We start from the raw sequence: 17497 nt of genomic DNA on the forward strand, positions 1-17497 counted from the left end.
TCCTCCCAGACAACTGGGGACGAAGGTGGGTGATGGAGGAAGCGTACAAATGATCCAAGAGCATCAAAAATAGAAATCTGAGGTGGGTGCGCTCATAATCCGAGGCTAAACCCTACTAGAAAAACCTGACAACAAAACATTTTCATAGATCCAGAGGAGTTAGCCGTGTTAGTCTGTAGTAGCAAAATCAAAAAGAGTCCAGTAGCACCTTTAAGACTAACCAACTTTATTGTAGCATAAGCTTTCGAGAATCACAGTTCTCTTCGTCAGATGCAAAACGTTTTCGACTCTCTTCCATTTGCAATGAATTTGGCTCCCAAATGCACAATGCGCTATGCACGTAAGGATTGCCAACTTCCAGTTGGGGCCTGGAGACCTTCAGGAATTACAACTGATCTCCAAATGACAGAAATCAGTTCCCTGGCAGATAATCGCGGCTTTGGAGGATAGACGCTATGCCATAATACCCCGCTGAAGTGTCTCTCCAAACCTTGCCCTCCCCCATGCTCAACCCCCAAATCTCCAGGAATTTCCCACCTTGGAGGTGGCAACCCAAATACTTTCACCGGGAGGAAATGAAGGGGCCTGAAAACAGCAGAGAAGGTTGAATTGGGCTGGATCCTAACTCCAGTTAAGCGCTCCCTAACTGTAAGGTGCAATGCCAGCTTAAGGAGAAAGGGGTTGGGACTCAGTGGAGACGGAAAACTACAAATCCCAGAAGCCTTTGTGGCACGTCGACTCTGGTTTCCTTGTGGTCTGGGAGGAGGGGCTATATGGCATACAAGTAGGGCAGGAAGGTTTGGGGGGGCGGCTGGGGTGTGTGCGTAAATTTAGAAAGTTGCAATAAATACCTGCGCGGGGGGGATAACAGGCTGATTTCCAGTGGGGCTTTGGTTTTGCAAACATTGGTGGGATCCTTGTTATGGAGGCAGAGGGGTCCAGCATTGGTCAGCCACCCCAAAACCCTGCAAGGAGAGCTCGAAACCAGGCAAACCGGAGAAGGCGCAGAGATCAGGTCTGAGATCGTCCCCGCCAAAGCTCCTCGCTTCCTTCTGCTCGGTCAGACCCGCCTTTGAGGCACAACGTTTCTTGTCCCTTGAAAGTCCTGCTGTTTTGAGAGTGGCTTGGGGTGGATGGGATTCTCCTATTGTGCAGCTTCTTTAATATTGCTACCGAACCAACAGAAATGAACTCTTATGTGCCACTGTAAAAGCCCCTTCAGGGGTCAGGCTTTGTGTGTTAAGAAGCTATTTTTCCCCCCTCTGGCAAAAATAAAAGCGAAGGGAATTTAGAATCCTAGAATCAGAGCTGGAAGGTACCCCCAAGAGTCATCTAGTCCAACACAATGCTCAGTGCAGGAAATTCATAGCTATCCCCACCCACTGCCCCAATGACCCCTGCTCAATACCTAGAGGAAGGCCAAAAAACTCCAGGATCCTTGGCCAATGTGGCCTGGAGGAAATTTCCTTCCTAACCCCAAAGCAGAGATCTTACCCTGGCTGTATAAGGGCCATGAGAGCTGAGCACATGGCTCATCCTTTCCTGCCTTCACAATCTGAATAATTGAAGCAACATACAGAATTTTGACATCTTACGTGCTCTCCTGCTTTTGGTATAAATATATTGGGGGATGGCCAACATCTCCACAGGTTTATATTATGCTCTATTAAACACGATGTTGTAGTAATAATGATGCAAAATACCTGTGGGAACATAAGCCTGAGAAAGTGGTTGAAAATGAGAAAGTTAAGATCTTGTGGGGTTTCAAAATCCAAACAGATAAGAAGCTGGAACATAATACTCCGGATATTACTGTGGTTGAAAGTAAAAAAATGGTCAAAATGATTGATGCGGCAATCTCAGGTGACAGTCGAATTGAAGAAAAAGAGATTGAAAAGATATCAAAATGTCAGGATCTAAGGTTTGAAGTTCATCATCTCTGGAAGAAACATACAGTGATTATTCCAGTAGTGATAGGAATGACAGGTGCGATTCTAAAAGGATTAACTGAACACCTAGGCAATATTGACATAGACAGGATAACACATGGACAGTTGCAGACAGTCGCACTATTTGGAACATGACAGATCCTAAGATTATACCTCACTGACTCCTAGATTCTTAGATAAAATCTGAGTTGGTGAGAGACCAAAAATTCCAGCCCAAACATCTGGTGGATTGTGGAAAATAGAGATAATAATAATATGTATTGGTGTGTACGTAGCAATTGCAATTGTTCCGAGCTCTTTGCCTATATGAGCTGGTTGTAATGCTTACAACAGCCCAGTGAGGTAGGACATTTTCATCTCTGTATCGCAAGTGTGGAGAGAGTGGGGCTTGAACCTGAGAGCGTGGCTGTCCTGAGGCCACCTAGTGAATTCACAGCGGAGGTTAAATTCAAACTAAGGACTTCCTGATTTGTATGCTGTTTGGATTGCAAAGAGGAGACATAGAGGGTCAGTTGATAAGATAGGCCACAAAGGAGTTGTGTTTTCTCCATATACAGTGACCATGTTTCCTTATTGCTGATGGGAAACCATCTCTTTTCGTCTTTGCTTTGAAAATCATAAGTTGCCATAAGTCACCTGTGTCTTGACAGCACCTTCCAGTCTTTTAATCACTGTGTTATACTCCTGGTTGCTAAACAGGCCTGGGAAAAAATCTTGTCTCTTTAATAGAAATTGTGGAAATTGGCACCTGATGCTTTTAATGGCACGGAGGTAAAGAACATCTCCTGGTAAATAATATCCCATTTGTGGGATGCAGCCCTGAACCCCCCCCCCTAAATTCTTAGTAAGCAGAGTCCCCCAGAGTCCCTGAGTGATATTTTATGCAACTCTAGATATAGCACAAACGTGTATCAGAAAGATAACTATACGAATGTAGATGTAATCATGTTTTATGATTTTTGTCTTTACACAGCCACACTAAGAGAAGCCCCTTACCCATCTTTCTCTTGTCCTTGCAAGCTAACAAAAGTGCTGACGGTAGAAAATGAAACTGCATTTCTAGAATCTGTGAGAACAAAACAATTAATATCCAGGCCTGTAAAATCTGAGTTCCCTCTTTGGCAACATTGCAAGAGATAGATGGTCATCATCCTGCCATAGATTGGGGCACTTGCATTAAAGCCTTTGTTTCAGGAATGCTGGGAAATGTTCTTTGCCCAGCACCTATATCATGTAATGGAATAAATTAACAATGGGTAGTTGTCCTGCTAGTTACATCAAGGATGGGAACAGATCCGGGCTAGTGTTAATTGAGTAAGGGGACAACCCCTAATTATGCTAAACCAATAGAATGATCCGAAGTCATATGTACACGTAACTAACTCAACCAATAACTTACTGAATACATAATAAACCCAAGGTGATAAAAGTTGATGGTAATGTTTCTCAAACCTCGGAAGAACGATTGGTTTTACTGGGCTTTTATTGCCCTTGTATCCACGGTCTTCCCTCTATTCGAATAAAGTAACTGTTTCCTCTCCTCATCGGACTCTATCTGTCTGTTTCTTCTGAATTGGGCCTGAGGCAGAACAGGCCACGAATTTGCGTGGTTCACATTCCTCCTCTGTTAAAGAGACAGGACTCTTTTTCCCTCCAGGATGTTGATGACCGTAGCTACAACAGTCCTTTACGTATGGCCCCAATTTTTGGAAGACTCCCTGGCTGGAGCCCTGCTTTCTTGTCCATAGTCTACTCCCTGGCCTGCTGACTGTTTCTTTACGAAATGTGTTACAGGATGCTGATGTTCGCCTGTCCAAAGCGCTCTCTTATGCCCTCCGCCACGGTGCGGACAAGCTGGGGTTACATATGGGTCCTGGTGAGTGTTTCTGCTCTGTCTTCTCCCCCGCTGCCTGGAAAAGCCTCACCAGTTGCATTTTTGTTTAATTAATACACAAGCCCCAGTGGAAAGAAAAGTTGGTGTCATGTATGCCAGCCTACCTGCCGTTACTGTATTCTGCATTCTGTACTGGTCATTACTGTTTTGCTAAAGTTGTATTCTGTTACAGCATCTGAGAGTGTGTAAACTGCTCACATGAAAGGCAGGTGAGCCAGTGGGGCCTCTCCCTTATCTGTTGAAAATATTTACTTTCACTTTTCGAGCGAGCTGCTGAATGCAGCAATGTATCTTTTCCCAGAGACTGGGCTGATTTCACTTTGTACTCTGTCTAGTCTAAACTAATCAGTTCCCATGTAACTTCTTTGGGTTTTCGCGCCAGAATGTCAACGAACCCGACGGGCGGGAAGTTTCCCTATAATTAGTAATGCCTTTGTTTGAATTGTCACTTCTGCCAATTGCCACCTTTGTGTGAACATCCTGAACTGTATGGCTCTCAATAAAGTTGCTTCAATGGGAACACCTGCGTGTTAACTGTGGAGAGCTTGAGGGACCTAACTGCCAGGGACTGACAGTTGGCCACTTGGACATTTGGCATTTTTGTAGTCAGCTGGGTGAGAAAGCAGATTATAAATCAAACCCAGTCCAAGCCCCCTTCCCAAATGCAAGTCTTCCCTATAATAAACACATATGCACACTCAGTCCAATGTGAACGTGGCATGTGCAGAGAGCAGGGACATAAAAGGATACCTGTGGAACCAAGAGTTCTGAACGACCCAAGAAACAGAGCCAAGCTCTAAGGTAGAAGGGACAGATCCATCAGTGGCTACTAGCCATGGTGAGGAAAGGGAACCTCCATGTTTATTATTTGAATATTTATTTAAAATATTTATTAGCCGCCTTTCTACTTTATGGCACTCAAGGTAGCTTACAATGTAAAAACAACAATCGTAAAAATGCCTCCACCCTGGGGAGGTTGTTCCATAATCGTGGGACTGCCTCTAAAAAGTAAACTTCTGAATTCCAGTGCTTAGGGAGCAGCATCAGAAGAGAGCCTTGGTATGGTTTAGCCGGGCTTTTGTGTACGCACAGTCTCGCTGGCAACAGGGTGGTCAAATGATGCTCTTGTTCTTCTCTGACTGCAGATGGTTTTGTGGACGTAGCAGAAGTCCTCTGTTTGCCCCAGTTTAAGGCTTGGTCCCCGGGTGACGTGCAACGCGTCGTAGAGACAAATGACAAGCAGCGTTTTGCTATGCGGCTGCACCCTTCCGATGGACACCCCCAGATCCGTGCCAATCAAGGGCACTCACTGCAGGTGGGTGAGTACGGGATAGCAGAGCATGCGTCAAAGACAGGCAGGGTAGGAAATCAATGGAAGGGCTGTGTGTATATCAGGATTGCACAGGGTTAAAAGCACAGGAGGATATGCTGTTGTATACTCATGGAGGAGAGGTCTCTTGTCAACAACTATTAGCTACAATGGCTCAATGACTGCAGAAGTAGTCCGTTTCCAAATACCAGGTGCCCTCTTCCTCCTGGTAACCCCTCTAGATACAAGCTGGGTAACTGGATATAGGGGGAGGGATGGTGCTTGAGGAGCAAGATTCTGGAGGAAATCTGAATTGCAAAGGTGCAGCTGATGGAAAGAAGCATCTTGGTCTAGGGCTGTCATCTGAGTAAAGAAGCCATACTGGATGAAGCATAGGAATTTTAACTAATTAAATTTGCACAAGAATGAGAAAAAAATATGCTTTTTGTGTATCTCAGCCAGCATCATGTTAGAAGAGGCATTCCCTCCTGAGGGAGGGAGATTGAGGAATGCCTCTTCTTAGATAATGCTATATTTATATATATCACAGGTGGCATCGTATTAACAGAAGTATTCCCTGCAGGTCAAGAAAAAAAAGGGGGTGGGATTTCTGATAATGCCCACACGTATTATAGCAGGCACCATTTCAGAAGAGGCATTCCCCTCCTGTGCAAGGGGAAATGTCTCTTCTGAGACAATGCCTGCATATATTGCAGCAGGGACCTCAAGCACAACAAAGGAAGAGGAGATGCCTCTTCTGAGATAATGCCCAGAGATCACACAGCAGGCACCATCTCAGAAGAGGCATTCCCTTCAAAGTGAGAGAGAGGGTAGGAATGTCACTTCTAAGGAGGGACCTGCTGTTAGTTGTTTTTGTATTGCACTTATATTAAATATAATATATTTATTTTTTAAACTGCCCAGTTAGTTGCACCTCTTTAGCTTATTAAAAGTTTATAGCCTTCATCATATTAAGCATCTCTGATGTCATAGGGCAAAAAAGGAAAAGGAAGGCTGCAGAAAGGGGGCAGAACAATTGGGATGGGGGGGAAGTGGGAATGAGTTGGTTATTTCCAGTGGATCGGTATCTGGACCGTTATTCCGTGCTGCAGGTATCTGAGTTGGAATTGGTCCCTTTGTTGGACCCCGCAGACTTCCCAGACACTGTGGCACATGGTACGTATCTGCGTCACTGGCCAGCAATACGACGTACGGGCTTGTCTCGGATGGGGAGAACGCACATCCACTTGGCCCCAGGATTGCCAGGGGACGGGGCTATCCTGAGCGGTGAGTCTTCCTTTCTCCTAACACACAAAGGGGAAATTAGTGACTTTGTAATGGCCAACCTAGGACAATACACAAGCCCCAGCCCTGTTCCACTGAATTTCTCCAGTATTGCCTCTTTCTGTGTCCACCCCACTGCCGGCTGAGATCAATCCAACAGGGAATCTTAAACATTCTTTCTCCACTAGACTGTCTACTGAAGTACAAAAGGTGTCATTTTCTGTGGTTGTCCCTTCTGATTTTTGAATAGTCTTCTGGAGGGACTGGGAAAGTCTTTTCTCTCCTTCTGTTTTGGAAGGGCCGTGGAGTACTTTTGTTCATAACAGCGTTGGGCTCCTGCTTTGGATCCACAGGGTGTGGGTCATTTCCCAGCATGTGTGAAGTGGGCCTGAGGTGGCAGAAATGGGCTGTGCCACTTTAGACCGCAATTGGGAAGCGCCCCAGTTTTAATTACTTTCCCATGTGTAAAAACTCCCTGCAGATTAAAAAAAATGAGCGTGTCAGGGTTCTAGTCTAGCTCTCAGCAGGCCGAACTAGCTTTCCATTTACAGGGTGTTATTAGTAGAGCTGGCTCATTCAGCTGCATGTATGGGGGGGTCTTGTCCTTCCTGCCCCCCTACCCTTGAGATAAGTGTCCTCAGCAAGACAGGAGCTGTATCTGACAGACCCTTATGTGGTTTTTGCTCTGCAGGAATGAGAAACAGCTGTGAGGTGGCCATAATCATCGATGCAGCCAAAGCTCTAGCAGGTGAGTGAGGAGGAAGCAGAGCCCACCCCCCAGTTAAAGAAGAAATGGGGTAGGCCACTGTTTGTAGCCCAGACCTTTCCGTTCACTCTTTGCCTCCTCTATTACTGCCTGTCTCCTTTCCTCCTTCCACAAGCTCATCCCATCTTACCTTTGCGACAAGACAACGATCAAGGTTGGCTTTTGAGATCATGGCTGGCTTCATTTCCTTCACTCATTGAGTTTCAGAGTTCAGTTGAGATTTGAACCCAGGTCCAGCAGAGTTTCTCAAACTTTGGATAGCTGAGATTTTTTTTTCTAAATTAAAATGGGAAGTACTGTTCACGGTTATACCCAAAGTGGTTTACTTTTAGAGTGTGTAAGCATAACAGTTATGTGCTTTCGCTGTGTGTTTCTGCCTGGGCCTGCCTCCTAATTGGAAGAAAACGAGCCTGGAACTGGGACTCGTGCAGAAGTGCAACAGGAAGCCTCCTTTGGGGAGCAACCATTCTGCTGCGTCAGAAAGGACTGAGTGAGCCATTGAGGCCAAGGCACCAGAGGTCAAAGTGCAACAACATGTCCCACCCAATTTGGAAGGAGGCAGTGAATCACGTAGGGTTGAAGTGGTGTGTGCTGCCTTTGTAGAGCGTGCACTTTGACCATGCAGGAGCCATTTGTGGGTCTACTTCTGTGCCGTTTGGAGATTCCTGCTGTGTATTCTATACTATTCTGGCTCTTACTTTCTAGATCTCCCCTTACCATCACATTGGAGAACAGGGAATAGAACGCAGGCACCCTGGATCTCAGGAATTCTTCAAACCAACAAAACCTGAATTGAGAATAAAAGGATATGAAATTTGGGGATCCTATTGCACTACTTTCTGGGGCCAGGAACAGCAGTTCGTTGCCGATTCCGCACACGTTGGATAATGCACTTTCAATGCACTTTATCCATCGTTTGAGGTGGATTTTTTGTTCCACACACAAAAAAATCCGTTCCAAATGATCTGTAAAGAGGATTGGAAGTGCATTATCCAACGTGTGCGGAGTGCTATAGACCTGATTTCTTCTCTTGCAGACGGAATTCCTTTTTACCACTCGGCTAATGGTGTCATCCTCACACCCGGTAATGCCGACGGGCTTCTTGTTCCCCGCTACTTCCAGGAAGCCCTGCAGCTCCGGCCTGTCCGTAAGTTTATAGTCAGACTAAACCTACAAACACATTTTGCATTCTAGTGCCCGTTAGGTTTGGTGGATGCATTATCACCCACCCAGATCCCACCCTGAATGCTCTTCAGTTATGATTGTCTAAAGAGCCTCACACTTAGGTAATTCAGCAGCTGTATACCAAGAATACTGCTTATGAAATAGACATGTGTCACTTCTACCCATTTTAAAAGATTATTTTGTTTACATTTGTGTAGTACCAGATCCCACCCCCCTTTTTTCATATACCCTTTTGTTTCATGTTTCATGTGGTGGGGAGAGGAAACAGCTTCCATCCAACTTAGCTACAATTTAACATACATTCATTAAATCCATTTCTAAATAATAATATTCTGAAAAAGAACTATTCAATACCTTAGTCAAATTTCAGGAAAGGGTCTCCATCCAATAAAAGAACATTTTTAAAAGAGCTATATTCTGGAAATTCCGTTAGATAAGTTATGAAACCATTCCATATAATCTTAAAATCATCATTCTTTTTTTCTCCCCAGAATTAATCTAATCTTATTTAATTATTCATTTAGTTTTTCAAGTACTGCTATATTTCTTAATTTAGCGGCACCTATCCAAGGAAATCTCTTTAGCATTTTTCTAACACTGGGCAGTAAGTATCCTAACGGCAACTAAAAGAAAATTATTAAGTGTTTTTTGCTTACATAGAAAACCTTCATTGGTAAATAAATTGAGCAGAGTTAATTTAGCAGTCAGTTTTATTTTTTCCCAGGTTATTTAACAATCTCTCTAAATATTGATTCCCAGAAACTTAGTGTAACTGGACAGGACCACCACATAGGTAGAAACGTGCCTAATCCACGATAACCTCTCTGCTCACCCCTTTTTTTCTCCCAAGGATGCCGGCTTTCTCTTGAGTGACCTGCCTCTGCACCAGGATTGCCCTCTTCTACATTTCCCCCAGGAGATAACAATTTCTGGTGTGCATATAATTTATTACTAAACAATAAATGTCACTATTTAAATATAGAATGTGCACTTTCTTTTTCTACATACAGCACCTAGACAAATTCATGGGGCGGGGGGGGGGGGGAGAAGGTCTATCAGTAGCCCACATGGCTAAATTGAGCCTCCATGTTCAGCAGCAGTCTGTATCTGAATACAAGTGGCTAGGAACAATCAGCAAAGGGAACACTCTAGCCTTCATGCTACACTTATAAGCTTTGCTGGAGAGGGGAAGATAGCATGCTGGAATATGGATTTCTGATCTGGTTCATGGGACCCAGCACTTAGCTCTTGTAGGTGCTCTAGCAAAATAATAGGCTGTCAGCCACCTAGGAAAAGGAACAGAACCTCACCAAATAAAAGGGCCACTCGAAAATGTGCAATGATGAGTTCTCTAGACAATGCAATTAAAGGGTTTTTTTACAGTGACAGTGCAGGTCACAGGGCAAAGCAAGAGAGAAAGACCATGATACATTATTGAGAATCAATAACATTTTTATTTATATTTCTTTAGGGTAGATAAGAATACAAAAAGCAAAACTCAGCTGAGGGGCCTTCAGTAAAACAGAATTTTTTAAAAAAATCCCATACCTTTAAAATAAAATGGACTACTCCCCCCTGCTCCCCCACATCAGATCCCTGAGACGTAATTATGAGGCCTGTGAAATGCAAAAGCAGCTGTGGGGGGACCCAATAGGAGAAATAACTCTCCCCACTCAATGCAGTTTCCCTGAAATTTGCCCCCTCGGCTGTGTTTAGCCCTAATATGGAGGGAAAAGACAGACACACTACAAGTACTGTCTTTTTACCCTGCTTTCTCCAGACTCCAAACCTCAAATCTCCAGAAATTCCCCAACCCAGAATTGGCAACTCTACAGGCACCTACACAGAAGTCAATTGGGTGGTGGTGGGGAATCTGATCATTAGCCCCCAGCATCAGTTATAGCTTGGCCTTTCAAGTCTTTAGGGGGCACCTCAGGTTTCCATCAGCGCTGGCCAGACCGTTCCTTGAGAAGGCAGGCCAGCGTGTGTGCTGCTGGGGAGGAAGTGTTGCTTGGTAGTGCCAGGTCAGAGAGCTTCATGGCCACCCGTCAGCTTGTGGAAAAGGTCTTCTTTCAGCTCCTGGGCACTTTCAGCCGTGCGGGTGGACAGGAAGATGTAGCCGCCAATATATTCATGCACAATCTTGCAGCTGGCGGAAATGCAGCTGAAAGCCACGTTGATGTGTTCGTCGAACTCGATGGCCACCTAGGGAAGAAGGGCAAGCACAAATTCATTCCAGGGTTAGAGCATCTTCTTTACGAAGAAAAAGTTAAAGGGATGGATCTGTCTGTTTTGGGGTGGTGCCTTCCCTCAGAACATGGTTCAAATGTCACCATTAGTAGAACGAACTTTCAGAATCCATCCTATAGTCAAGACTAAGATCTGGGAGACCCAGGTGCAAATCCTCATTCTGCCATGGATTGCTGGGTGATCTTAGGGCATGTCACACACTCTCATTCTAGCCTACCTCACAGGCTTGTTGTGAGGATAAAATGGAGGACAGGAGAATGGCATAAGCTGCTTTGGGTGCCCATTGGGGAGGAAGGTGGGGTATAAATGAGGCAAATAAAATATTGTTTGATGTTTTTTGTGGGTGGATGGGCTAAGTTTAGAAAAGCAACAGTGGGCATGATAAGAGGTTATTAAAATGGTGCGGAAGAAGTGGAGAGAGAAATTTCTCGTCTCTCGAAATGCTAGAACTTCTTGAGAGGGTCATGTAATGAAATGGATAGGCAGCAGATTCAGGAGAGATGGAGGGGTGTCCTTCACACAACTCCTAATTAACATGATATAGTTGTGGCCACTGGCTTAGATGAGTTGAAAACAAGGTTGGACCCATTTTCTGTGGTTTTGTCTTAACCACAACACCTTAATGGAGGTAAGTCTACCTCAGAATACCAGATGTTGCTTGACAAAGAACAAGGGGAGGCTGCAGCCATCTTGTTCTTCTTGTGGACTCAGTTGCTATGGATACTGGCTGCTGGACGAGAGGCTTGTTCCACCTGGGCTTGTTCCACCAAAGCTCCAGAGGCAGTCTTAGAGCTAAACGGTAAGAGGCAAATTACACAAGGACACTCATGTGAACACTGCCGGCGCCAGGGGTTCTAGCGCCTGCGGCAACCCCCCATGCGTGTGCGCAGCGTGCGCGCGCGCCATGGACTGCGCAATGACATTGTGCAGCGCAAGCCGGGGGCATTCACCGGTGAATGGCTCCACGCTCTGCACGCTGCCCCGGCAGCGGCTCGTGGCTGCTGCAGCCGGCTGGGGGCATGTGGCGGCGGCAGCATGGGGCTGGCTGGCTGCAGCAGCTGCAGGCCAGCCACGCCAGCTCTGCGGTGCGCGCCTCCGCCCCTGATACCCCCTCCAGCGCCTCTCCAGTGTCCTCGCGCCCTGAGGCCACAGCCTACCTGGCCTCAATGGGCGCGCCAGCCCTGCACGTGAAGGGAGTCGCAATGTTAGCTGGGAAGCTGAGTTTTAAAAGACAGATTGGAAGGCTTTCTCAATTTCCCCTCTCTACAGAGCCAGCAAAGATCCTGCCTTAGAGGGTTTGTTTATTTCCTCTTCGCCTCCTAGAAGGGGGGGTGAAACTGATGACCCTTTGGAGGCAAAGAGGAAATTAACAAACCCTCTAAAGAGCTATCAGAGCTTTATCAGAGCTTTATCAGAGCTGGCTCTGTAGAGAGGGAAACTGACAAATCCTCTTGATATGTCTTTTAAAACTCGGCTTCCTCACTAACATTGCGACTTCCTTCACAAGCACATCCTCGTGTAATTCATCTCTTGTAGTTTAGCTCTTAGTGAGTCTGGGGCTCCAGGCGGAGCCCCAGAATCACTGGGTGAGAGGGGGGGCATGACATGACATGTCACAGCCCCTCCCTCATCCCAGTTCATTGCCAATGCTGCTTGACAGTCAGGCAGTGAAGCGGAATTGAGCTGGGGGGGCAATGCCCCTTGCCTGCTGTGGGAGGCATCAGCAGGGCAGGGGGCTCCCAAACAGGGCAGCTCAGTGGTCCAAGCCCTCCCCCCTCCCAATGTGAAGGACACTCAGTGCAGGGTCTGCTGCAACTGCCCCGGTGGCCCCATGGCTAAGACTGCCCCGAAAAGCGCTTTTTATGTTCTTAAGCCTAGAAGGCAAGCTTTTAAAATAGCAACTTGCTTGATCACCTGTGGTGAGTGAAATTCTCTTCCAGGTCAACAAGAAGCAAATCTTAACTTTCCCACCAACTCATCCCTTCTTCTCCACAAATGCACTGTAGCATCAGGTATGCTGGTAAAAAAAATTGCTGATTTTCAAGGCCAATGGAAACAAAAGGGCAGATGGGGAGCTGAAGATTGCCTAGTTTGATTGCGGCATTTCTTCTGAGGCCCACAACTGAAAATGCTAAGCTTTAAAAACACACACACACACACCAAAGTTTGTGCACACTGCACCAAGGTAAGAAGCAGGCAGGGGATTGGGGAGAAGGGATATTGCCATCTCTCATTATCCTGGAACAGGCAGAAGATGAGGCCTGAGAATTTCCCATACTGCCTGTGATTATTTTGATTACAAAGAATGGCAGCCATTGTTGAGAGTTTGGATTTATTGACAGGCTGCATGGCCCAGCAAACACCTGACATCTCTACTCTGTGGAGTCAGTACTTCTGACTGAAGGAATCACAACTGAATTCTCTAATACATAGAAAGAAAAATCCCATGCATGCTGAAAAGAAGCATGTCAGGGACAGGGACAGACTACAATCTTTTCCTTGGACATCTAACCTTCTGTGTGAAAGGATTTTTTTTGTCTTACAAAGTGCATTCCATCACGCATGCCCCCATCAGCAGGCTGTAAGTGGTATAGCCCAGTACACGTCTACCACCTTGTGTGAGTTGTAAGTCCCCACTTTAAACCTTGCACATGTACACACATGTATCAGGGAGAAAACGGGGCTAGAATGCTTTTTGCTGACATGCTAGTTTTCTACAAGAGGGGGATATTTTTGCATGGAGGAACATTCACACAAGCCCCAGCCTTCAGTCTAAAACAACACATTTCAGATGCAGGTTTACTACTTGCAAAAATTCTGCTGCACATGTTTTGGCTTCCGGCAAACTACTGCTACTTAACATCAGCCTACCAGTCCATAATATGGTGATGCTGATTAAACCTGGCCTACCATACAAGGATGTTGTACAGATTGCTGAGATAACGTACGTGAAATATTTTGGATACTGAAAGTGCAACAGAAATCCAAAATCGGTGAGTGATATGTAGGCTGGGGTTTTTTTGTTTCCAGTTAACAATTTTAACATGTTAAAAGCAAAAATCAAATTTATCCTCCGTTAATAGGAGCTTTCTCATTTCAGAGTAATAGATCCAAGATAATGTTTTCCTCCAGGAACAAAAACATTATTGATGAAAGTTTACTGCTGGCGCGGAGGGCAATCTAAACTCCCCTCTTTCTGGAGATCAGGGGGTGGGGCCACCAGCCATGTGACCATTTTCAAGAGGTTCCTGAACTCCGTTCCACCGCGTTCCTCCTGAAAAAAAGCCCTGGACTATACAATGCACAATGACCACAGACTGGAATCTTCTGTACTTTTTACTTAATAAAAACAATAACCAGGGTGGGGGGGATGATCATAGAGCCACTCAGGCTTGTCCTGGGAACTCAAAACACAGGAATCTCTCCCCCATCTCATTGCATGGGCTGACCTGGCGGATATCCCAGTTGACATTCCACTGGCGCATGTTGCTGTACCGCCACGTCTTCACCACATCCCCGACAGCCAGGTCAATGCGGATCAAGCGGTTATTGGCAATGCCCAGGATTTCGTCCTTCCGGCTGCCCTTGAACCTGCACAAAGACAGCAAAAGGTGTACAGGAGGGTGTGGGTTGAAGGTAGACAGGCCCTTGAGTTCCTGGGGAAATTTCTCAGGCAGCAAGATCTGAGCTCAGCCGAGGGCACTGCAGGGTATGACTGGTCTGGATCCGGCCCGTGGTGGCCTCCATGGACGTAAGCTTGCCTGTTGCCTATTCTTGCTCTGCACAATTTAGAGAGAGGCAACAGATGAGTCTGTACTTGTCAACACTGCCGGTCCAGAGCAGCCAATCCCTGGAGTGCAGCTGGCACTGTAGGGGGCTCAGCTCAGCTTGTTTCCAGGCTGGTTCAATTATCCCCGTCTGTACCTGGTTTGGATGTTATATAAAGCTAAAGATGATGACTCTGAAAAAATTAATCAGTGATTTATTCGGCATCATCCACGCAATGTTGGAAAGGTTGTGGCAAAGAAGGAACTTTTGCACACTGTTGGTGGGAATGTCACCACATCAATAAATTCTGGAGAAAGGTCTTAAAACTAATTAAAGAAATGACTGGCTTTGATGTTCTCCTGGCACCAGAAGCAATTTTTTTAGATCAATGGGATAACATTTCTGTTCCTAAAATTAGAAGAGACCTTATAGCAAATTTGTTAGTAGCAGCCAGAAGCGCTATAGCGATGTATTGGAAATGGAAAAAAACAACAACAAAAGATAATTGGTTTCTAAAAGTCTGGGATCACTTTATTTTGGAAAAAATAAATGACAAACTTTATCATGCAGAATGTTACCCCAACAACACAAATTTTCTGGAGAAATGGTATCCATGTTTTGAATATATAGAAAGCAATAACCTTCAACCCAAGTCAAGTGTATTTCAATCTTTAATGAGCTTCTGAGACATTCTATTATTATCATTTTTAGGTTTATAATGTTGCTTGCTTTAGGACTTTATTGAAGCTTTATAATGTTAAACTGTAAACTAGTTTCTGTCTAAAAATATTTCAAAACTGTTTAAAAAAATTCTATTAAAATGTAATTTATTTAAAATAATAATAAAAAGCTAAAGATTATACCATAAACTTTAGCTGCACCAATTACTGGGGGAAAGAAAGACTGAGAAAGTGCAATTATGACTGAATATTCTGATGCGTTTCGGTTGTCTTCCCCAGAGGGATTTATTTATCAGTCACCAAGCACGAATTGCATCTCCTTCAAATATTACACGCTTACGGCAGCTGTGTCTGTGATCACAGCTCCTCTGCGTATTTTATATTAGAAGGAGATGTAATTTTGTTGAGCTGCTGAATAAACTCCCTTGATAAAAACAGCCTGAATGCGTCAGAAATTACTCATTCAATAATAATTGCAGCTTTCGACCTTGGCTTTTGGCTTTTAAAAAAAAGTCACATAGCCCCCAGCAAGGACCGCTACAGGGTCCCTTCTGAGATATTCCATACCCTTTCCCTACATTTACAATCTTTATTAACAAAATTGTTAGAACTTTTACTTATAGTGATAAAAATAAACAGGCTGTTTTTGCTACTTGATTGCCCGGTAAGAGAGAAACTCATTTCCCACCTTCTGTTGTTCTTACCAATGAGTGCCAAACACCAGAATTATTTGAAATTGCCTGAATGCTTGTCAATTTTAGAAAATTCAATTTTGTCCTATGAAATTAAGTAATTTAAATTGCAGTAACACAAGGGCTAAAAATTGCAGAATATACACATGCTCTGGGATGGGAGAGGGAACATTTAAGTGCGGGGAGAAACAACAATTTCTTGCAGTATTTAATAAAAAATGGTTTTTACTTCCAGATAAAGGACAGTAAATTTGTGGTGCATGAAGCTTTTGTGGGCCAAAAGATTTCAGACATGAGATATCTGACTCATGCTTTTGGCAAAGTGGTTTGAGGCCCATGAAAACTTCTGTCAACCTTTTAGGTGCCAAAAGACTGGCATGTCTGATTTTTATTCATTTAGGACTGAATCAAGATCACGGTTCTCTTTCCCATTACACATTCATGTATCTAACTTAGAGAGCCTGTATGATCTTGAGATGTAATGTGAAACCACGGTTTATTTTATAGCTTGTGAAGCCAGGATTTGGCTATGGATGATCACTCAAATCCTGATATGCCTCAACAAATGCTAGATTCAACCCCTTTCCTCTGGCCAGAGACTGAAAGATGGTGGCAACCGGAAGAAAACATTATTAAGCCAGGTCCGCATTTGTATGTCACATGAAACCATAGTTAAGACAAGTGATGGGTAATAAGCCACCTTCAGATTGTGATTTCAAATCCAGTTTTATAGATCCTAACTAACTATAGTTAGTGGAGTAGCCCATGTTATGACAAGCACACTAACCATAGCTAGTTTAATTAAACCTAGGTTTTGCATCATGTCTGAACCGAGCCTTAGTCCTGGAAATTCACTTGGGGTATATATTTCGGTAGGATGCAAAGAAAAGTGGCTGCACCTGTTCATTGTCACCTGTGCCCCTAACATATACCTAGTTTACACCTACAGTTTGCTTTCGGTAAACAACAAAGTAGATATGGTGACTTAGAAATCTGTGTGTTTAGGCACTGGGATAGTTTTTCTTCCACCAAACCATTTAACATATTTTGGGGGGGGGGGATTCCCAGGAGTTCCTTATCCCAGAAATTTATTAAGACTCCCATTTTGGCAGCAACATGACATGTCTCTAGAATATTTCTAGACTGATTTATGTTAATATATTTTATGCAACTGGCATTTTAAGACATGATCCAGTCAACATTGTAAACTTTCAAATCTGACTGATTTAAGTGGGTGAGAATGGACCTCAGTATGTCCTTAACTTTCTCCCTTGAGGGACTTTTAAAAATTATTAATTTTGTTCTCCATCATTATAAAATTAGAGCTTAAACATGCCTATTGCCGTTAGCAGCTGGATTCTTTCTGAGCAAAAATCCAAGTTGAAAGGTCAGCTTTGGCTTAGTTCAAGAAAGGAGACTATATGCTTACAACCAGACTGGGGAAACAGAACGGGTCCTTACCTGACCACAAAGTAAGAGATGCCAAAATCAGGGAGCGACTGCCAGGCCTGGATAAATTTCATCTTGGCATCAGTGAGCGAGAGCTGAGCCACATTCTGATAGGCTTCCAGGATACGTGGGGTTAACTATACATTTGCAAACAGAAAATATCAGAAGAGATTGTAAGTCACCTTAAATTGCAGGGAAAAGCATAATGCAAATAAATGAATGAATGAACCAATGAGACCAAAGGTCCCATTTAGTCCAACTTGTATCCCAC

The 17497-nt window shown here is 44.4% G+C and overlaps 2 protein-coding genes across 2 annotated transcripts in view; one reads left to right on the forward strand and one right to left on the reverse strand.

Moving 5' to 3' along the window:
• The first annotated feature begins 796 nt into the window (after positions 1-796).
• Positions 797-9361, forward strand: TRPT1 (tRNA phosphotransferase 1). The gene is made up of 7 exons (XM_054971358.1): positions 797-1015; positions 3744-3825; positions 4989-5158; positions 6265-6439; positions 7128-7184; positions 8239-8349; positions 9238-9361. The coding sequence occupies exons 1-7, from the start codon at positions 923-925 to the stop codon at positions 9258-9260; spliced, it is 711 nt and encodes a 236-aa protein (XP_054827333.1). The 5' UTR covers positions 797-922; the 3' UTR covers positions 9261-9361.
• Positions 9362-9851: 490 nt separating this feature from the next.
• Positions 9852-17497, reverse strand: part of FERMT3 (FERM domain containing kindlin 3) — a 52964-nt gene continuing 45318 nt past the window's right edge. Inside the window, exons 13-15 of the mRNA XM_055000131.1 lie at positions 17239-17363; positions 14087-14228; positions 9852-10592 (exon numbers count right to left, since the gene is read on the reverse strand). Of these exons, the coding sequence (XP_054856106.1) occupies positions 10413-10592; positions 14087-14228; positions 17239-17363 (447 nt within the window). The 3' untranslated portion in view covers positions 9852-10412. The remainder of the gene's footprint in view (positions 10593-14086; positions 14229-17238; positions 17364-17497) is intronic.

Source organism: Eublepharis macularius, chromosome 1 (genome assembly GCF_028583425.1).
Source record: "Eublepharis macularius isolate TG4126 chromosome 1, MPM_Emac_v1.0, whole genome shotgun sequence".
In the NCBI taxonomy this organism is placed as follows: domain Eukaryota; kingdom Metazoa; phylum Chordata; class Lepidosauria; order Squamata; family Eublepharidae; genus Eublepharis; species Eublepharis macularius.